General features: G+C 42.9%; 1 protein-coding gene across 1 annotated transcript in view; it reads right to left on the reverse strand.

The window, feature by feature from the left end:
• Positions 1–23,715, reverse strand: part of TTYH2 (tweety family member 2) — a gene marked incomplete in the record, with an annotated part of 81,310 nt that overhangs the window by 36,970 nt on the left and 20,625 nt on the right. The window contains 1 exon segment of the mRNA XM_056550645.1: positions 22,262–22,417. Coding sequence (XP_056406620.1) covers positions 22,262–22,417 — 156 coding nt within the window.

Genomic DNA, 23,715 nt, shown 5'->3' on the forward strand with positions numbered 1-23,715 from the left:
AATGGAGGGGGCGTGGCGTGATGTCACTAGAGGGCATGGTCCTGACATCACATCCCCGTCTCCGAGGCAGCGCCCGGCACAGAATGCTGGGGGGCTGCACAGAGATAGTAGGGGTCCCCAAGGCCGGAATACCCATTTAAATAAACAAATCTTTCAATACAATGAATTTCAGTGGGAACATCCCATTCCTTCTAGACTACTAGGTATTGGATAAACCAAGATGAATTTCAGAGGGTTGTCTGGGTTCAGATATAATGGTCCTCTGCAAGAATAGGGCGCATGAAGCCCAACAGAAGACAACTCTCTTTGTGTTCTCTTGGTACTAGGGCGGCTTTGGTGTCAACCTATCAGCCATTACTGGGGATGGGACAAGTGTATACAATGCAAGGAATTAGGGCATGGGCGGGAGGGTGGGCCATGCCACCCCAAGCCCACAAGGACCATATGGTGTAGAATGGGAAGCTATTATGTTCCTTTGTGGAGTCAGATCCTCTCCAGCGCTAATAATGGACCAGCCTATTCTGTGCTAGTTGTGCTCCCCTGTCCGCTCTGCTCAGGCACTGCCAGAATAATGGAGCCTTCAGTGAGTCTTTTGTACAGACGGCTATTTTAAGGCATGGCTGCTATAAAACGCCCAGAGGTTTTGTTATATAACCAGATCCTTCTGACAGCCCATTTACAGGCTCGGAGCTGAACCTCTGCCACCCCCCCCCATCCCCTTCCCCTGACTGGTCCTCGACTGACATCTCTAAGTGACATTAATCAATTGTGCCGACTCTTTTTCCCGGCAGTTCACACGGTTTGTGTAAAAATAGTTTATCAATAGTGCAATGTGAGGGTAATAGGAGGGTACAGTAAGGAGGATTATGGACGATCCTACAGATATGATCTGCTGCGAATGTGCTCTACAGCCAAGAACCAGCATTAATGCAATGGTTCTCTCATTACAGGTAACAAAACCAAATCTCCCTAGAGATACGGGCATGCGCTAGTGTTTACAAATTACATATACACACACAAGAGATTATATATATATATATATATATATATATATATATATATATATATACACACACACACTATATATTATATATATACACACACACACACAATATAAATATATATATACACACACACACACGATCTATATATATATATATATATATATATATATATATATATATATATATACACACACACACACACACGATCTATATATATATATATATACATACACACACACACACACACACACACGATGTAAGTATATATACACACACATACACACGATATAAATATATATACACGCACACACACTATATATTATATATATATACACACACGCAATATAAATATATATACACACACGCAATATAAATATATATATATATATATATATACATACATACACACACACACACTATATAATAGATATATACACACACACACACACAATATAAATATATATACACGCACACACGCAATATATATATATATATATATATATATATATACACATATACACATACACGATCTATATATATACACACACACACGATGTAAATATATATACACATACACACAATATAAATATATATATACACGCACACACGCAATATATATATATATATATATATATATATATATATATATATATATATACACACACACACACACGATATAAATATATATACACACACACACGATATAAATATATATACACACACACACACACAATATAAATATATATACACACACACACACACAATATAAATATATATACACACACACACACACAATATAAATATATATACACACACACACACAATATAAATATATATACACACACACACACAATATAAATATATATACACACACACACACGATATAAATATATATACACACACACACAATATAAATATATATATACACACACACACAATATAAATATATATATACACACACACACACACAATATAAATATATATACACACACACACACAATATAAATATATATACACACACACACACAATATAAATATATATACACACACACACACACACGATATAAATATATATACACACACACACACAATATAAATATATATATATACACACACATTTTTATTATTATAAAAAATGTTACATGTAAAAAGTAATGTTGCATGTGGTGTCAGGGTAGGTTTATGTGACACATATGTGGGATGTCAGGTTGTGGTATCTGGGGCAGAACCTTGGATTTCTTCTATGGATTTACAGCTTATACGCTGCAGATTTGGTTGCGGTTTTAGGGCTGACCTGGGTGCGGAATCCTGATTTGTCTTTAAATCTCTATCACAAGAGATTTGTGGTGTAGTTCACAGTGGATTCACATTGAAAACAACAGGGAGATTAATACACACTGCAAACTATAAATGCGCCAGAACTCTGGTTTAGTTTGTGCCCCAAAAAAAGGAAAAAAAATAAATAAAAATAACACATAAAAAAAATAATAAAAATCTGTCTTACATGATTTGCACCACATGTATTATAAATTTTAGACATTTATCTCCCACATCTGACATAAGGGGAGTGGCCCTAGTAAAATGGGTGTGGTTTGGTAAAGGGGTGTTTCACCAAAAATGAGTCTGGTGCAGATTAGTGTGCCTGTAATGAGTACCTGTCAGAGGGACAAGACAAAAAGTTTTGATTGATCAGTGACTCAGAGCCGAGACCAAGATGGACAATGGAATCTGATTGGTTGCTATGGGCAATGGGATCTGGTTGCTATGGGCAATGGAATCTGGTTGCTATTGGCAACTGCCCCACTGTTCCTCTCCGAAGGTTTGATAGATCTCCCCCATACAATGTATACATGACTTTTTTCTCTGTAATACGTAGGTTTCTAACAGATTGCTTTATCTAAAAATGCTACTAGTTTATACAGCATTTACATATAGCAATGTTTTATTAGCTGAGGTAGTGGAGTCTGGGCTTAGTCTTTCATGTGGAATATTAAGCCTTGGCCGTCCCTATTTTACTTACTGCTTTGCTATTCATTTCTGTGTATTTCTTGGTGATTTTCATTGATTTTTGGTGACGCTTGTTGTAATTTGCTATTTTACTATCTAAGTGCATGAAGATCCATGGCCCGGTCCAAGATCCAGATATAACAACGCGTTTCGAGTCTACTACTTGACTTTTCATGAAAATGTTTTCACAAAGAATCAAATGCTAGCCTCAAAATGCGTAGATTTTTTTCTGGCCCAAATAACACTGTGCACTTCTATCAACTCTACTGGCACAACATCCAAGGGAAAGGTGTGCACATGCCCTTATAAAGAGCCCAAAGGTGCTGAATAATTCTGATCTACTACACTATGAGAAGCTCTACTGCTTTTGTCCAGTGCCTACCTGTTCTGTATGTGATAAGAAGGATGCTGTCCGAAAGTGATCTATGCAGCATTACAGCATGCATAATGTGACACCAGAGGAGACAATAGGAGCTCAGCCTCTCCCTTCCTGTGAAATTAGTTCTACAAAAGGTCACAGAGTATGCCCAGTAACTTATCCCACTCATGTGAATGAGACAGCTACTGTCTATTGCTGCCTATGTCCTTGGGGAAAGTCAGCTCACCACCTGTGTAGACATTATCAGAGAGTAAACATGGATCATCTGTGAGGGAGCATGGAAGAAGCAGTGGGCCGAATCCTCTGTAGACTTATAGGCAATATCAAAATAGGTGGTTCCAGTTCCCAAAAAAAAAAGCAAGACTTTAACACACATTAAAGAAAGAAAAAGAAAAAATAAATAAGGACATGTCTTAAAATGAAAAGAAATCTTGACATGTTTCAAGCTTATACAGCTCTTAATCATGGCAAGTAGGGGTCAATCTCCATCAATAATCAGCAAAATGAAAGGTACAGCGCTAACGTAAAGCGCAATAGGCCACCACTGTAATCCTTAAAAGGGGTACTCCACCGGAAAAAAACATTTTTTAAATCAACTGGTGCCAGAAAGTGAAACAGATTTGCAATTTACTTCTATTAAAAAAACTTAATCCTTCCAGTACTTATCAGCTGCTGTATACTACAGAGGAAGTTCTTTTCATTTTGAATTTCCTTTCCATCTGACCACAGTGCTCTCTGCTGACACCTCTGTCCATGTCAGGAACTGTCCAGAGCAGGATAGGTTTGCTTTGGGATTTGCTACTACTATGGACAGTTCCTAATATGGACAGAGGTGTCAGCAGAGAGCACTGTGGTCAGACAGAAAAGAAATTCAAAAAGAAAATAACTTCCTCTGTAGTATACAGCAGTTGATAAGTACTGGAATGATTAAGATTTTTTAATAGAAGTAATTTACAAACCTGTTTAACTTTCTGGCACCAGTTGATAAAAAAAAATAGTTTTCCAGTGGAGTACCCCTTTAAACCCCTTAAAAAGGGATTGTCCTCCCTGCTCAGGAATCCCACACTTTAAGGGGGTGTTCCTGTTTTATGTAAATTATGTTAAAGGGGTTCTCCACTTTGGCCAATCCCGTCCTAATTAGCTGTAATCTGTGGAGAAACCTGGCAGTAAGTGCTCAATTTCCTCACAGCACCACCACAGGGCAAGTGAAGCATTACATAGTAACCGTTTACATCAGGGGTCTGTCTGTATTATGCAGAACAAGGTAAGTCCCCCAGAATGAGAGATGCTCCCAGAGATCCTAAAGGTGGGGTACCACATCTATTAAGCCAGACTTCCGCAATCGTGTGTTTTTTTTCCCAGTGTGCCCCCAGCTGTTGCAAAACTACAACTCCCAACATGCCCGGACAGCCAACGGCTGTCCGGGCATGTTGTGAGATGTAGTTTTGCAATAGCGAATGTCTGGAAAACACTGATCTAGAATTAAAACTTGTGTTCTGGGGAAGTGGAAACGAGTGGGACAACTGCAATACCAGACGGAGCCTTAACCCCTTAAGGACCGGGGTTTTTTCAGTTTTTATATTTTCGTTTTTTCCTCCTTACCTTTAAAAAATCATAACTCAATTTTTCACCTAAAAATCCATATGATGGCTTATTTTTTGCGCCACCAACCAATTCTACTTTGTAATGACGTCAGTCATTTTACCCAAAAATCTAAGGCGAAACGGAAAAAAAAAACAATGCGAGACAAAATTGGGAAAACCCCCCGCCATTTTGTCACTTTTGGGGGCTTCCGTTTCTACACAGTACATTTTTCGGTAAAAATAACAATTTCTCTTTATTCTGTAGGTCCATACGGTTAAAATGATCCCCTACTTATATAGGTTGGATATTGTCGTACTTCTGGAAAAAAAATCTAAAAACTACATGCAGGAAAATGTATACGTTAAAAATTGTCATCTTCTGACCCCTGACTTTTTTATTTTTCCGCGTATGGGTCGGTATGTGGGCTCATTTTTTGCGGTACAATTTTTGCATTGATAGGACTTATTGATCGCTTTTAATTCATTTTTTCACGATATAAAAAATGACCAAAAATGCACTATTTTGGACTTTGAAATTTTTTTGCGCGTACGCCATTGACCGTGCGGTTTAATTAATGATATATTTTTATAATTCGGACATTTCTGCACGCGGCGATACCATATATGTTTATTTTTATTTTCACTTTTTTTTTTTTTTACGGGAAAAGGGGGGTGATTCAAACCTTTAATAGGGAAGGGGTTAAATGATCTTTTTTCACTTTTTTTTGCAGTGTTATAGCTCCCATAGGGACCTATAACACTGCACACACTGATCATTGTTATCCCATAGGGACCTATAACACTGCACACACTGATCATTGTTATCCCATAGGGACCTATAACACTGCACACACTGATCTGTTACATTGATCAATGGTTTCTCATAGGAAACCAGTGATCGATGATTCTGCCGCTTGATTGCTCATGCCTGCATCTCAGGCATTGAGCAGTCATTCGGCGATCGGACAGCGAGGAGGCAGGTGGGGATCCTCCGGCTGTCATGTAAGCTGTTCGGGATGAAGCAATTTCGCTGTGGCTATCCCGAACAGCCCCCTGAGCTAATCGGCATGGTTTCACTTTCATTTTAGATGCGGCGTTCAACTTTGAACGTCGCGTCTAAAGGGTTAATAGCGCACGGCACTGCCATCAATGCCGCGCAATTAGCCACGGGTCCCGGCCGTTGTTAGAGGCAGGGCCCGACCCGCTATGACGCGGGGCCACACCGTGGCCCTGCATTATAGATCGGGAGCGGACTCAGGACATACAGGTACGCCCTGGGTCCTTAACAGGTTAAAGGGGTACTCCTGTGGAAATTATTATTTTTATTTATTTTTTATTTTTAAATCAACTGGTGCCAGAAAGTTAAACAGATTTGTAAATCACTTCTATTAAAACATCTTAATCCTTCCAGTACTATTTAGCAGCTGTATGCTGCAGAGGAAATTCTTTTATTTTTGAATTTTTTTTGTCTTGTCCACAGTGCTCTCTGCTGACACCTGATGCCCATATCAGGAACTGTCCAGAGCAGGAGAAAATCCCCATTGAAAACCTATGCTGCTCTGGACAGTTCCCGACATGGACAGAGGTGTCAGCAGAGAGCACTGTGGACAAGACAAAAAAGAAATTCAAAAAGAAAAGAATTTCCTCTATAAAATACAGCTGCTAATAAGTACTGGAAGGATAAAGATTTTTTTTAATAGAAGTAATTTACAAATCTGTTTAACTTTCTGGCACCAGTTGATTTAAAAATATGTTTTCCACCGGAGAACTCCTTTAAGACAATGAGTGGCACTATTTCTGAAGGGAGAAAAAAAAAAAAAAGCAGGTCCTTTAATGTAGGGAGACAACCATGTGCTTCTTATTCAAGACGCTGAGTGCTATCACATCTATTTACCATTCTTCAGCCTGGTGAATCTTATTAATACATAATTAGCCTGGCATCATTAAAAGGAAGCGGGTCCTGACCCAGAGGAGCTCCCAATCTCGCTGCCCCTGCTCTGTCAAGCTGCCAGCATATTCCTCTCCCTCCAGCATTTGTCTAGACGCTGATAAGGTAATGTCGCTATTGTAAGTAGAATTCTGGACGCTGAGTGCCAAGTAAGACAGATTTGCCGGGGACTTTGATGATGAAAGACGTTAGAGAAATACTGGGAGTGAAGGTCACTAAGAGAGTGGCCCTTAAAGGGACACTCTACAGAGCATCAGTGTTACCCGGAGTGCACAGGGGTCTTTTATTCTCAGACCCTACAACAAACATGAGGCTGGGTTCACAATAGTTTGTAGTGTCCAGGAACCGGATACGGCTGGGGGAGTGGAGATATAGACTGAAAACCGAGCACTCCCATATCCCAGCCGGATCCAGCCTGAACCCCATTCATTTCAATGAGCTGACCGGAGTCAAACGCTGACGGTTTTAGGTCCGTTTAGAGAACTGTATAGCGTTTGACTCTGGTCAGCTCATTGAAATACATTACCAACAAGGCAGTGAAGGTCCTTAACCCCTTCAGGACCAAGCCCATTTTGGCCTTAAGGACCAGAGCGTTTTTTGCACATCTGACCACTGTCACTTTAAACATTAATAACTCTGGAATGCTTTTAGTTATCATTCTGATTCTGAGATTGTTTTTTCGTGACATATTCTACTTTAACATGGTGGTAAATTTTTGTGGTAACTTGCATCCTTTCTTTGTGAAAAATCCTAAAATTTGATGAAAAATTTGAAAATTTTGCATTTTTCTAACTTTGAAGCTCTCTGATTGTAAGGAAAATGTATATTACAAATAAAAAAAATTTTTATTCACATATACAATATGTCTACTTTATGTCTGCATCATAAAAGTGACGAGTTTTTACTTTTGGAAGACACCAGAGGGCTTCAAAGTTCAGCAGCAATTTTCCAATTTTTCACAAAATTTTCAAACTCACTATTTTTCAGGGACCAGTTCAGGTTTGAAGTGGATTTGAAGGGTCTTCTTATTAGAAATACCCCACAAAAGACCCCATTATAAAAACTGCACCACCCAAAGTATTCAAAATGACATTCAGTCATCATTTTAACCCTTTAGGTGTTTCACAGGAATAGAAGCAAAGTGAAGGAGAAAATTCACAATCTTCATTTTTTACACTCGCATGTTCTTGTAGACCCAATTTTTAAATTTTTACAAGGGGTAAAAGGAGAAAATTTATACTTATATTTGTAGCCCAATTTCTCTCGAGTAAGCACATACCTCATATGTCTATGTAAAGTGTTCGGCGGGCGCAGTAGAGGGCTCAGAAGAGAAGGAGCGACAAGGGGATTTTGGAGAGTACGTTTTTCTGAAATGGTTTTTGGGGGCATGTTGCATTTAGGAAGCCCTTATGGTGCCAGAACAGCAAAAAACCCTCACATGGCATACCATTTTGGAAACTAGACCCCTTGAGGTACGTAACAAGGAATAAAGTGAGCCTTAATACCCCACAGGTGTTTCACGACTTTTGCATATGTAAAAAAAAATTTTTTTTTTTCACTAAAATGTGTGTTTCCCCCCAAATTTCACATTTTTCCAAGGGTCAATAGCAGGAAATACCCCCCAATATTTGTAACCCCATCTCTTCTGAGTATGGAGGTACCCCATAAGTTGACCTGAAGTGCACTATGGGTGAACTACAATGCTCAGAAGAGAAGGAGTCATATTTGGCTTTTTGAGAGCAAATTTTGCTCGGGGGGCATGTCGCATTTAGGAAGCCCCTATGGTGCCAGAACAGCAAAAAATACCCACATGGCATACAATTTTGGAAACTAGACCCCTTGAGGAATGTAATAAGGAATAAAGTGAGCCTTATTACCCCACAGGTGTTTCATGACTTTTGCATATGTAAAAAAAAAAAAAAAAAATTTCCACTAAAATGTGTGTTTCCCCCCTAATTTCACCTTTTTGCAAGGGTTAATAGCAGAAAATACCCCCCAAAATTTGTAACCCCATCTCTTCTGAGTATGGAGGTACCCCATAAGTTGACCTGAAGTGCACTATGGGCGAACTACAATGCTCAGAAGAGAAGGAGTCATATTTGGCTTTTTGAGAGCAAATTTTGCTCGGGGGGCATGTCGCATTTAGGAAGCCCCTAAGGTGCCAGAACAGCAAAAAAAAAAACACATGGCATACCATTTTGGAAACTAGACCCCTTGAGGAACGTAACAAGGGGTACAGTGAGCATTTGCCCCCCACTGGTGTCTGACAGATCTTTGGAACAGTGGGCTGTACAAGTTTTCATTTTCATGGACCACTGTTCCAAAGATCCGTCAGACACCTGTGGGGGGTAAATTCTCACTGCACCCCTCATTACATTCCGTGAGGGGTGTCGTTTCCGAAATGGGGTCACATGTGGGGTTTTGTTTTTTTTGCGTTTGTCAAAACCGCTGTAACAATCAGCCACCCCTGTGCAAATCACCTCAAATGTACATGGTGCGCTCTCCCTTCTGGGCCTTGTTGTGCGCCCCAGAGCACTTTGCGCTCACATATGGGGTATCTCTGTAGTCGGGAGAAATTGCGTTACAAATTTTGGGGGGCTTTTTTCCCTTTTACCTCTTGTGAAAATGTAAAGTATAGGGCAACATCAGCATGTTAGTGTAAAAAATAAAAAAAATTTACACTAACATTCTGGTGTAGACCCCAACATTTCCTTTTCATGAAGGGTTAAAGAAGAAAAAGCCCCCCAAACCTTGTAACGCAATTTCTCCCGAGTACAGCGATACCCCATATGTCGCCCTAAACTGTTGCCCTGAAATACGACAGGGCTCCAAAGTGAGAGCGCCATGTGCATTTGAGGCCTAAATTAGGGATTTGCATAGGGGTGGACATAGGGGTATTCTACGCCAGTGATTCCCAAACAGGGTGCCTCCAGCTGTTGCAAAACTCCCAGCATGCCTGGACAGTCAACGGCTGTCCGACAATACTGGGAGTTGTTGTTTTTCAACAGCTGGAGGCTCTGCTTTGGAAACAGTGGTGTACCGGACGTTCTTATTGGGGGAGGGGGGCTGTGTAAGGGTATGTGTATATGTAGTGGTTTTAACTTTTTATTTTATTTTGTGTTAGTGTAGTGTAGTGTTTTTAGGGTACAGTCACATGGGCGGGGGATTACAGCGAGTTTCCCAGCGCAAAATTTGCTGCATCTCAAGATGCGAGAAACCCACTGTAAAAGCCTCGCCCATGTGAATGCACCCTGTACATTCACGGGGGTGGCGGGGCGGGGGAGGGCTTGCATCAGCTGTTGCAAAACCACAACTCCCAGCATGCATGGTCTTTTAGTGCATGCTGGGAGTTATAGTTTTGCAACAGCTGGAGGCACACAGGTTAGGAAACACTGAGTTAGAAACAATGTTTCCCAACCAGTGTGTCTCCAGCTGTTGCAAAACTACAACTCCCAGCATGCCCAGACAGCTGAAGGGCATGCTGGGAGTTGTAGTTCGGCAACATCTGAAGGGCCAGATGTTGCTGAACTAAAACTCCCAGCATGCCTGGACAGTCAGTGCATGCTGGGAGTTGTAGTTTTGCAACAGCTGGAAGAGCACAGATTGGAGACCATTATACAATGGTCTCCAAACTGAGGCCCTCCAGATGTTGCAAAACTACAACTCCCAGCATGCCCAGACAGCCAAAGGCTGTCTAGGCATGCTGGGAGTTGTAGTTTTCAGACTCCTAGAAGCAGCAGTGAAGATCTTCACTGCTGCCTCTGAGGACCACATACTTACCCGTCGCTGCTCGTCCACGTGGCCGGTCCCGCGCTGCTCCTCGGTCCCGCCGCTGGATCAGGTAAGTCCGCCGGTCCCCACGTGTTCCCCCCGAATGCCGCAGGTCCCCGCGAGCCCCTGCAGCCTTCGTCCCCCGTTCTGCCCGACTTCCAGGGGCGGGCAGTGCGGGGGGATCTGAACTTTCACCCCAGATCACTGTGATTGGTCCACAGGGACCAATCACAGTGATCGCTGACCAGGACCATCAATTGATGGTCCTGGGGGTGAAGCAGAAGTTGTCCCCTGCTGGAAACAGCGGGACTTCTGCCAGTTAACCCGTGCGATGCTGCGCATCGCCGGGTTAACTGAATGTCATTTATAAACGCCGGGATGCGCGAACGCACTGCACAACCCGGCGTTTATATATGACATTCTGCGGGAAGGGGTTAAAAAGGGGTACTTCACTGGAAACCATTTTTTTTTTTTTTTTTTTTTTTTTTTTAAATCAACTGGTGCCAGTAAGTTAAACAGATTAGTAAATTACTTCTATTAAAAAATCCTAATCCTTCCAGTACTTATCAGCTGTTGAATACTACAGAGGAAATTCTTTTCTTTTTGGAACACAGAGCTCTCTGCTGACACCATGAGCACAGTGCTCTCTGCTGACATCTCTGTCTATTTTATGAACCATCCAGAGTAGGAGAAAAATCCCCATAGTAAACATATGCTGCTCTGGACAGTTCCTAAAATGGACAGAGATGTCAGCAGAGAGCTCTGTGTTCCAAAAAGAAAAGAATTTCCTCTGTAGTGTTCAACAGCTGATAAGTAGTGGAAGGATTAAGATTTTTTAATAGAAGTAATTTACAAATCTGTTTAACTTTCTGGCACCAGTTGATTAGAGAAAAAAAAAAAAAAGAGGTTTCCACCGGAGTACCCCTTAAGGATCAAGGACGGAAATGAAGTGGCACAAAGGGTGATGAAAAGGGGTTATGAAATGACACGGGGGGGGGGGGGGGGGGGAAGAGTCATAAATAAAGCGAAACACCATAATAGACTAAAATTATATTTTTTATATATATATAGTCCCCATTTCAGATGGGTGTAAGAGAGGTTTTTACTTGCACGCGATAACACAAGGTTCATGACCAGCCACAAAACAAGCTGCGCAGAGGTAACATGTTCTCCTAGTGTTTATGTGGTCACCCTGGCTTCCTGCCACAGTCCAAAAATAAAAAAGCGAGTTAACCAGCTATGGAGCACGTGCCCACGTGGCAGAGGATCTAGACTGTAGGATCCAACGTCAAGGATCCTTAAATTGGCATTGTGTTCTTATTCTAAAGATCTCTAGAGAATTTGTGCTTTTTTTTACTGATTTATTTTAGGCCTTGGGGGCAAAAGGGGGAGATTTATCAAAACCTGTTCGAGAGGAAATGTTGCCCAGTTGTCCATAGCAACCAATCAGATCGCTTCTTTCATTTTGCAGAGGCCTTGTTTAAAAATGAAAGAAGAGATCTGATTGGTTGCTATGGGCAACTGGGCAAGTTATCCTTTGCACAGGATTTGATAAATCTCCCCCAAAGTGTTTTTATTTATTTAACTATCTTCCGTTATTTTTAAAGTGGTACTCCACTGGGAAAGACATTTTTTTAACCAACTGCTAGGAGTTGTAGTTTTGCTACAGCTGGAGACACCCCTGGTTGGGAAACACTGACCTATACTACTATATAGTCCAACATGCTGGGAGTTGTAGTTTTTCAACAGCTGGAGGCACCACTGGTTGGGAAACACTGACCTATACTGTATACTACTATATAGTCCAACATGCTGGGAGTTGTAGTTTTGCAACAGCTGGAGGCACACCTTGGTTGGAAAACACTGATTTATACTAGGGATCGACCGATTATCGGTTTGGCCGATATTATCGGCCGATAATCACAATTTTGGGCATTATCGGTATCGGCAATTACCTTGCCAATAAGCCGATAATGCCTCCCCGCACCACGACATGCTGGGAGTTGTAGTTTTACAACAGCTGGAGGCACCCTGGTTGGGAAACACTGCCATAGCCTGAACGGGAGACCAATTGGAGGCTAACTAGAAGCTACAGTTGGAAGGGCTCGGCTCCCGGCAGCCCCTATAAAGCTGGGTTCACACCCCGTTTTTGTAATACAGTTCCCGTATATGTTTACAATGTGAAAACCATAGGAAACCGTATTGAAAACCGTATGCATTGACTCTCCATTGAAAACCATATGCCAAAAGATGCATCCGGTTGTGTCCGTTTTGCATGCTGTACGGTTTTGTCATTTTTTTTCCCGTACCCACGGTTTTTGGGCCGGGTGAAAAACCGTATTGGAACGTATCAGTTTTTTCTTTTTTAACATGGGAGTCAATGGTAACCGTACAGAACCGTATGTGCGTACAGTATCATCCGGTTTTCACCATACGTTTTTTTTTTACTTTGCACAGTTTTTTTCTTGGAATTTCAATGAAACAAGTGAATCTTTATTCTGAATGGAGTGAAAAGTTAAAAATGTATACCGTACTTTTTTCCTTTAAAAAAAAAAAAAAAAGGATGCAACCGGACATCATTTTTCAAACCGTATATGTTTTTTAACCGTATACGTATTAAAATTTGTACACACGTTTTGATACATTTTAGTCAGGTTTTGAGGAATCAGTTTTTTTAATCAAAAACCTGATACAGGAACTGTATTGCAAAAACGTGGTGTGAACCCAGCCTTAAAGTAGATCTGTAGTGCTCTAAACTTTATCCCCTATTCGAATGATAGGGGTAAAGTTTTAGGTTGCGGGGGGTCCAAGCGCTGGGGTCCCACACGATCTCCTGTCCGGGGCTGCGGCAATGTACAGGAAAGGGGACGTTCCATCCTTGCATGACGCAGCAGCCGACACGCCCCTCCATGAATTCCATGGAGATACATGGAGGGGGCGTGCCGGCTGCCACGTCATGCGGGGACGGAACGCCCCCTTTCCTGTACATTGCCGCGGACCCGTACAGGAGATCGTGGGGGGCCCCAGCGCTCGGACCCCCCCGCGATCTAAAACTTATCCCCTATCCTTCGCATAGGGGATAAAGTTGAGAGCACTACAGATCTCCTTTAAGCGGATGCCAACGGCATCATCCTATGTCCACTCATAAACATAATATACAACTCACACTGTGTTATACGTCGATACCTTATCTGCCTGAACCCCACGGCGAGGAACAAAAACCATCTGCACAACAGGAAGCACTGACTTCAGTCCAACATGTGAAGTACAGCTGTGAGGGCCCGGAACAGTCCGAGAACATCGGAAGAAAATTAGAAGTAACCGTTCTCCTTACTCCTTAGACCACACACAGTTTAAAGGGGTACTCTTCCCCTATACAGGTTATCCCCTATCCAAAAGGTTAGGGGATAATACGTCTGATCACAGGGGTCTGGTGCTGTGGCATGACGATCACTGAAGCTTCCGTGATCGTGAAGTCACTCCACGCCCCCTCCATTCAGGTCTATGGGAGGGGGGCGTGGCGGCTGTGTTCGCCAGTCATCCGGCACTACATGTCTAGCAGCGGAGTACCCCTTTAAGTGAATATTTGAAGGGGTGAAGTCCTGCAGGAACACATGTTCCTGCACTTTTTTCACAGCAGGAACACCATTCCCAATAGCAGGACCAGCCCTTGAGTGGAAATCATGGGTGAGTTCCCTCACTTCTTTTTCCAGGACTTGACCCCTGGCAGGTATAACGCTGAAATACTTGGCCTACAGTCTGTGGAACAGGAAATAGCTGTCTGACAGCCCCCATGGTCAGCCATGTTTATTGTCACTGGGTCACCCAAAAAGTCCTCCCTCTCTCCGCAGGGTTCAGTGGGTCAGATTCAGATTTCACAAAACCACCCTATGCCCCTATTGTCATGTTTTTAACATCGTTGTCCAGGGCCAGACCCCTCGGCTACAGCATATTGGACCCCCAGGGGCCAGGCAGTCACTATAAAATTCTATACGGTGTAAAACCCAGTATTTACACTTCTGCAGGACTCAGAGCTGAAATCTCCCAGAATCCCCTGCTTTGTTCAGAGCTGTGCATGCTGGAACGTGCCTTTTATACGTCTGTAATCTGATGTAGGAACACTTATTAAAAGGGGTACTCCGGTGGAAAACTTTTTTTTTTAACCAACTGGTGCCAGAAAGTTAAACAGATTTGTAAATGACTTCTATTAAAAAATCTTAATCCTTCCAGTACTTATTAGCTGCTGAAAACTAGAGAGGAAATTCTTTTCTTTTTGGAACACAGAGCTCTCATACGATGCTTTTGTATGACGGGGCCATCGCATAAACGGCTATCCGGCAGCGCAGACTGCTTCAACCGCCACCATTTACGGTGCCCCATGTGGTCCGCTGCCAATCACTTACCTGTCCTCGGGGCTCCAGCGCGTCCCCTGCATTGTCGGCGCTCTCCATCGTCGTCATCACGTCGCTGCGCACCCTGTCCCATCATCCAATAGGAGAGGTGTGCGTAACAACGTGATGGCGGTGATGGAGAGCAAGGATGCCGGGGAAGCAGAGGCCTTGCCGGAGTGTCGGGGACACCTCTGGGACGCAGCGACAGTGATGGAAGGCGACATCCTGGGCAGCGGTGACGGTCCGGAGCGGCGGGGACATGTGAGTATTACCTCCAATACCAGTGGTCTTCAACCTGCGGACCTCCAGATGTTGCAAAACTACAACTCCCAGCATGCCCGGACAGCCGTTGGCTGTCCGGGCATGCTGGGTGTTGTAGTTTTGCAACATCTGGAGGTCCGCAGGTTGAAGACCACTGTCCAATACTTTACATTGCACGGATCCCTCAACATGCGATGGTTTCAACAAACAATGGTCCATTTGGAACGGATTACCATCGTATGTTGAGGGACCACTGTACACGCAGGTTTGTTACCATCTAAAAACCTAAAGCATAATATCTATTAGGTCTAACACTGTGGTCTAACTCTCTGCTGACATCATGACCACAGTGCTCTCTGCTGACATCTCTGTCCATTTTAGGAACTGTCCAGAGTAGGAGAAAATCCCCATAGCAAACATATGCTGCTCTGGACAGTTCCTAAAATGGACAGAGATGTCAGCAGAGAGCACTGTGCTTGTGATGTCAGCAGAGAGCTCTGTGTTCCAAAAAGAACCATTTCCTATGTAGTATTCAGCAGCTAATAAGTACAGGAAGGATTAAGATTTTTTAATAGAAGTAATTTACAAATCTGTTTAACTTTCTGGCACCAGTTAATTAAAAAAAATAAAAATAAAGTTTTCCAAAAGAGGTTCCCCTTTAAGAAGAGGATGTGGGTCCATCTGTTGCCAACTGTTTCCAATAGCAACAAGCAGAATTATGATTCCAGATTGAACTATGAACCTGCAGGTGTTGCAAAACTACAACTCCCAGCATGCCCGGACAGCCAACGGCTGTCCGGGCATGCTGGGAGTTGTAGTTTTGCTAAATCTGGAGGGCCACTGTTTGAAAACCCCTGATATAATGTAACGAAAGGAGCAAATTCTTCCTGGGCTGTGTCAATTATTAAAGGGGTATTCCAAGCAAAACCTTTTTTTATATCAACTGGCTCCGGAAAGTTAAACAGATTTGTAAATTACTTCTATTAAAAAATCTTAATCCTTCCAATAGTTATCAGCTTCTAAAGTTTTCTGTCTAACTGCTCAATGATGATGTCACGTCCCGGAAGCTGTGCATGATGGGAGAATATCCCCATAGGAACTGCACAGCTCCCGGGACGTGAGTCATCAGAGAGCAGTTAGACAGAAAACAACAACTCAACTTCAGAAGCTAATAACTATTGGAAGGATTAAGATTTTTTTAATAGAAGTAATGTGCAAATCTGTTTAACTTTCCGGAGCCAGTTGATATATAAAAAAAAAAGTTTTGGCCTGGAATACCCCTTTAACCGTTTCAGGGAGTCTACGTCTTTCGGTCTTGCGCCATCAGATGGGATTAATCCTGGTAGCAGTGTAAAAGGGAATTACGATGTGACTTCTTGCAGCCCTGTCACTTCCCCATGCTCACCCCCCTGATCCCGCCGTGCAGATGAGCGCTTCACGGGCTGCTCCGGGATTATACACACAATCCTCACGCTAAGCCCTGGGAGAGAGCAAAATCTAATCAAAGAGATTCGTGGGCTTGGGCCAGGAACCTTGCTGTGCGGAGGAAGAGATTGAAGCCACGGCATCCGGGGCAGAGCACTGCTGTACATCCGTCACTGCCCATGCCAACAATGCCATCTAATGCAAGGATATAGCTTCGGATAGATATAATCAAAAGGGGGCGCTCTACTGTAACAGTGTACCCTATTAATACCATGATGCATAGGTGTCTGACATGCACAGCATCTATACCTCCAATTAGGGATTTCCCGATATTTTTTATTAAAGGGGTATTCCAGGAAAACTCCCTTTTTTTATTTTTATTTCAACTGGCTGCGGAAAGTTTAATTTGTAAATGACTTCTATTAAAAAATCTTAATCCTTCCAATAATTATCAGCTGCTGAAGTTGAGTTGTTTTTTTCTGTCTGGCCATAGTACTCTCTGCTGACATCTCTGCTTGTCTCGGGAACTGCACAGAGTAGAAGAGGATTGCTATGGGCATTTGCTTCTACTCTGGACAGTTCCCGAGACAGATGTCATCAGAGAGCACTTAGACAGAAAAGAACAACTCAGCTTCAGCAGCTGATAAGTAGTGAAAGGATTAAGATTTTTTTTAATAGAAGTAATTTACAAATCTGTTTAACTTTCTGGAGCCAGTTGATTTTAAAATAAAGAAACATTTCCTGGATAACCCCTTTAATTTTAATTTTTTCAAATGGGCACTGTCTAATCCAAAAACTCTTTATATGTTGTTACTGATGAAAACTAAAAATAGAGCTTTTTGTTTTGTAATATGGTTGTATAAATTTATTTAAAAAATATTTAATTAAGAAAATGGCTCCTAAAAAAAATCCCCCCAACAGGGGTCCCCATACCTACAGGGACACTTACCAATCCGGCAGCAGCATCAGGCTTGTCCATGAGTCACGGACAAGGCTGAATGAGCAGACACAATCACCTCCTGTGACAGCAGAGGTGGCTCTGTACTTTGTGAAGCTCTAGGCAAAAGTTGGAAGTGAGGCCCTCACTGACACTTATAATTAAGATATCTCCCAGTAGTTAGGTAGATAATCCCTCCCCCTATTAGGTAGAAGCCCAGAGTAGTTAGGTAGGAAATCCTCCCTAGTAGGTTAAAGCCCCCGGCAGTTAGTTAGGGAATTCCTCCGTATTAGGCAGAAGCCCCCAGTAGTTATATAGGGATTCCCTCTATTAGGTAGAAGCCCCCAGTAGTTATATAGGGATTCCCTCTATTAGGTAGAAGCCCCCAGTAGTTATATAGGGATTCCCTCTATTAGGTAGAAGCCCCCAGTAGTTATATAGGGATTCCCTCTATTAGGTAGAAGCCCCCAGTAGTTATATAGGGATTCCCTCTATTAGGTAGAAGCCCCCCAGTAGTTATATAGGTATTCCCTCTATTAGGTAGAAGCCTCCAGTAGTTATATAGGTATTCCCTCTATTAGGTAGAAGCCCCCAGTAGTTATATAGGTAATCCCTCTATTAGGTAGAAGCCCCCAGTAGTTATATAGGGATTCCCTCTATTAGGTAGAAGCCCCCAGTAGTTATATAGGGATTCCCTCTATTAGGTAGAAGCCCCCAGTAGTTATATAGGGATTCCCTCTATTAGGTAGAAGCCCCCAGTAGTTATATAGGGATTCCCTCCATTATGTAGAAGCCTCCATTATGTAGGTAGGGAATCCCAATAAATTATAAATGTATACACAGTGACCCCCCGACCTACGATGGCCCCGACATACGATAATTTCAACATACGATGGCCTCTCAGAGGCAGCATCAACATACGATGCTTTTGTATGTTGGGGCCATCGCATAAACTGCTATCCGGCAGCACAGACTGCTTCAGCTGCCACCGGATAGACGTTTACGGTGCCCTGCGAGCTCCGATGACGATCACTTACCTTCCTCGGGGCTCCGGCGCCTCCTCTTCGGGATCCCCTGCATCGTCGGCGCTCTCCATCGTCGTCATCACGTCGCTGCGCACTCCGTCCCGTCATCCAATAGGAGCGGTGTGCGTAGCGACATGATGGCGGCAACGGAGAGCAAGGATGACGGGGAAGCAGAGGCCTTGCCGGAGCGTCGGGGACACCGCGAGGGCGCGGCGACAGCGATGGACGGCGACATCCAGGGCAGCGGTGACGGTCCGGAGCGGTAGGGACAGGTGAGTACAACCTCCAATACCAGTGGTCTTCAACCTGCAGACCTCCAGATGTTGCAAAACTACAACTCCCAGCATGCCCGGACAGCCGTTGGCTGTCCGGGCATGCTGGGTGTTGAAGTTTTGCAGCATCTGGAGGTCTGCAGGTTGTAGACCACTGTCCTATACTTTACATTGCACGGATCCCTCAACATACGATGGTTTCAACAAACAATGGTCCATTTGGAACGGATTACCATCGTATGTTGAGGGATCACTGTACATGTTAACAAGCGGGTTTGTTACCATCTAAAAACCTAAAGCAAAATATCTATTAGGTCTAACACTGTGGTGACGCTGAAAGCTACTCTACTACTGCGGTCGTCAGTCTTTATCCATCATGACTAGAGATGAGCGAATATACAGTAAATTCGATTCGTCACAAACTTCTCGGCTCGGCAGTTGATGACTTATCCTGCATAAATTAGTTCAGCTTTCAGGTGCTCCCATGGGCTGAAAAAGGTGGATACAGTCCTAGGAGACTCTTTCCTAGTAATGTATCCACCTTTTCCAGCCCACCGGAGCACCGGAAAGCTGAACTGATTTATGCAGGATAAGTCATCAACTGCCGAGCCGAGAAGTTTGTGACGAATCGAATTTACTGTAAGTTCGCTCAGCTCTAATCATGACCCTGTGTATGGCTTATCTGTTCTTTATGTTCTAAGTGTCTCTATGCTTATTAGCCCATTGCTCCATTTCTCTAGATTATTGGATTGTTTCTAGAAAAAAAAAGTGTAAAAGTGTGAGAAATGCGTAAAGACTAATTCTCAATCCTATGTGAGGGTGACTCTTCATAGAAGCACAGTGTCTAATGCTTACTTACCCATTTATTCTGGACTATTAGATAGTCTCCTGAAGAACCCACATACAGTCAGGTCCATAAATATTGGGACAGCGACACAATTCTAACATTTTTGGCTCCATACACCACCACAATGGATTTGAAATGAAACGAACAAGATGCGCTTTAACTGCAGACTGTCAGCTCTAATTTGAGGGCATTTACATCCAAATCAATTGAACGGTGCAGGAATTACAACAGTTTGCATATGTGCCTCCCACTTGTTAAGGGACCAAAAGTAATGGGACAGAATAATAATCATAAATCAAACTTTCACTTTTTAATATTTGGTTGCAAATCCTTTGCAGTCAATTAGAGCCTGAAGTCTGAAACGCATAGACATCAGCAGACATTGCTGGTCTCATCCCTGGTGATGCTCGGCCGCCTCTACTGCAACTGTCTTCAGTTCCTGCTTGTTTTTGGGGCGTTTTCCCTTCCGTTTTGTCTTCTGAATCCAATTGAGCTTGCATTTCACTTTCTGGTCAGGTGACTTGGCCATTGCATAACATTCCACTTCTTTCCCTTAAAGGAGTTCTCTAAGCTAAAACTTTTAATCCCCGCTGTGCCCGGGCTGTAAAACTATACATAATAAACTTTCACTTACCTGCCTACGATCCCCCGTTGTTCAGATATCGCCGTCCCGTTCTCCGGTCCCTTCCTTTTCCTGCGGGTCGGTGACTTCACTCTGCACTCAGCCTATCAGCGGCCACAGCAATGTCCCGTCGCGGCTGCTGATAGGCTGAGCGCAGAGTGAAGTCACCGACCCGCAGGAAGCTTACAGGGTCCGGAGCACGGGTGGCGATATCGGAACAACGGGGGATCGTAGGCAGGTAAGTGAAAGTTTATTATGTATAGTTTTAAAGCCGGGCACAGCGGGGGATAAAAGATTTCAGTTGGAGAACTCCTTTACACTTTTTGGTTGCTTTTGCAGTTTGCTTTGGGTCATTGTCCATCTGCACTGTGAAGCGCCGTCCAATGAGTTCTGAAGCATTTTGCTGAATATGAGCAGATAATATTCCCCGAAACACTTCAGAATTCATCCTGCTGCTTTTGTCAGCAGTCACATCATCAATAAATACAGAAGAAGCAGTTCCATTGGCACCATACATGCCCACTATGCTATGACACTACCACCACCATGTTCACTGATAAGGTGTAGGCTTAGGACCATGTTCCTTTCCTTCTCCAGACTCTTCTCTTCCCTCTGGTACAAGTTGATCTTGGTCTCATCTGTCCATAGGATGTTGTTCCAGGACTGTGAAGGCTTTTTTAGATGTCGTTTGGTAAATTCTAATCTGCCCTTCCTGTTTTTGAGGCTCACCAATGGTTTCCATCTTGTGGTGAACCCTCTGTATTCCCTCTGGTGAAGTCTTTTCTTGATGGTTGACTTTGACACACATACACCTACCTCCTGAAGAGTGTTAATCTGGGGGTTTTGTTCACCAGGGAAATAATTCTTCGCTCATCCACCACAGTTGTTTTTCTTGGTCTTCCGGATCTTTTAGTGTTGCCGAGCTCACCGATGCATTCCTTCTTTTTAAGAATGTTGCAAACAGTTGTTTTGGCCACGCCTAATGTTTTGGCTTTCTCTCTGATGGGTTTGTTTTGTTTTTTCAGCCTAATGATAGCTTGCTTCACTGATAGTGACAGCTCTTTGGATCTCATCTTGAGAGTTAACAGCAACAGATTCCAAATGCAAATAGCACACTTGAAGTTAACTCTGGACCTTTTATCTGCTCATTGTAATTGGGATAATGAGGGAACACCACACAACTGGCCATGGAACAGCTGAGAAGCCAATTGTCCCATTACTTATGGTCCCTTAACAAGCGGGAGGCCCATATGCAAACTGTTGTGACAATCTGTAGTTAAAGCACATCTTGTTAGTTTAATTTCATATCCATTGTGGTGGTGTAAAGAGCCCAAAAATTTTAGAATCGTGTCCATGCCCCAATATTTATGGACCTGACTAAGTGTAAATGTAGGGGAAACACGTCGAGACTAATTATCAATCCTATGTGAGGGAGACTTTTCTTAGAAGCAGAGATATTAACTGTATATATCCTTGAGACTCTAACTAGGTGCACTATGTAAACAGCAGCGCACACCATAACACCTAGTATGAACTTGTTTATGTATAGAATAGTAGCGAGAATAATTTCTTGTCTTTTGTTGCCCCATGAAGGTTGTGTTCTGTGAGGATTTTATGCTTTTGTTAATTCTTAGTGAAAAATAGTAAAAGTTAAGTTGTAGCAACTTTTCTGTGACATGGTTTCTACACATCCACAAGCATCAGTGATGCCCCTGTCCCTGTTCATCCGCTGCATTACACAGTCCCCATTTGTATACCATAGGCCGGCATCATACAATGAGAAACTCACCAGCACAGGAGGCCAGACACCGTGGCCGTCCACGTAACACAACAGGAACCAGTTTTCTTGGTTTCGGTGTCTTCTCCCTTCTTGCAGCAGCAGAAGCAGATGAGATAGATGGTGATAAACAGCAGATTGAGGAAAGCACAGACCGCAATGACCAGCAAAAAGGACATGTAAATGGATGTATACAATAGTCAGTAGTTCTCTTGGGTCCCTGTTTATTCCCCTGTCTAAAGGTCTGAGGCTGCACTACTGATGACAACATGCCCCTAGTCTGTCACAATGATCTGTGGATCAGAATACATCAATGTATACACATATACAGACTCGTAGGATGTATACATTGATAGGGATGGTGATCTGGATACACACAAGGGACCCGATTTATTGATTTGAACACAGCAACCAATCACAGCTCAGCTTTCATTTCTTAAAGGGGTACTCCGCTGCTCAGCGTTTGGAACAAACTGTTCCGAATGCTGGAGCCGGAAGCTTGCAACATCATAGCCCCACCCCCTCAGTGCAAGTCTATGGGAGGGGGCGTGACAGCCGTCACGCCCCCTCCCATAGACTTGCATTGAGGGGGCGGGGCGTGACATCATGAGGGGGCAGGGGTATGATGTCACAAGCTCCCGGCGCCGGCTGCAGCGTTCGGAACAGTTTATTCCAAATGCTGAGCAGCAGAGTACCCCTATAAGAAATGAAAGCTGAGCAGCGATTAGTTGCTCTAGGTAAATCAGTTCTTGTCTGAGGCTTATTGAGATATCTAGGCCAAGGTCTTTATGACAACACTGCACAATGTATGAGAATCTCTCAGTGGTGCAGCTTCAGGCTTTGGGGCTGCGGCCTTAAAGGGGTCATCCAGGAATATTTTTTATTTATCTCAACTGGCTCCAGAAAGTTAAAAACAGATTTGTAAATGACTTCTATTAAAAAATCTTAATCCTTTCAGTACTATGAGCTTCTGAAGTTAAGGTTGTTCTTTTCTGTCTATGTGCTCTCTGATGACACGTGTCTCGGGAACCGCCCAGTTTAGAAGCAAATCCCCATAGCAAACCTCTTCTAAACTGGGCGTTTCCCGAGACAGGTGTCATCAGAGAGCACTTAGACAGAAAAGAACAACCTTAACTTCCGAAGCTCATAAGTACTGAAAGGATTAAGATTTTTTAATAGAAGTCATTTACACATCTGTTTAACTTTCTGGAGCCAGTTGATATATAAAAAAAAAGTTTTTTCCTGGATAACACCTTTAAGTGATTATATCTCAGTAGAGTAGTGTTTCCCAACCAGTGTGCCTCCAGCTGTTGCACAACTACAACTTTCATCATTTTCTTAGTTCCTGCAATGAATCTACAATGAACAATTAGGCAACTATAAATTTCTTCACTGAAAATCTTCTACCGTATTTGGTCTACAGCTACTATACAAAAATTATGAGTCTCCATGGTAACAGACTACAA

The sequence above is a fragment of the Hyla sarda genome, chromosome 13, assembly GCF_029499605.1.
Source record: "Hyla sarda isolate aHylSar1 chromosome 13, aHylSar1.hap1, whole genome shotgun sequence".
NCBI lineage: Eukaryota > Metazoa > Chordata > Amphibia > Anura > Hylidae > Hyla > Hyla sarda.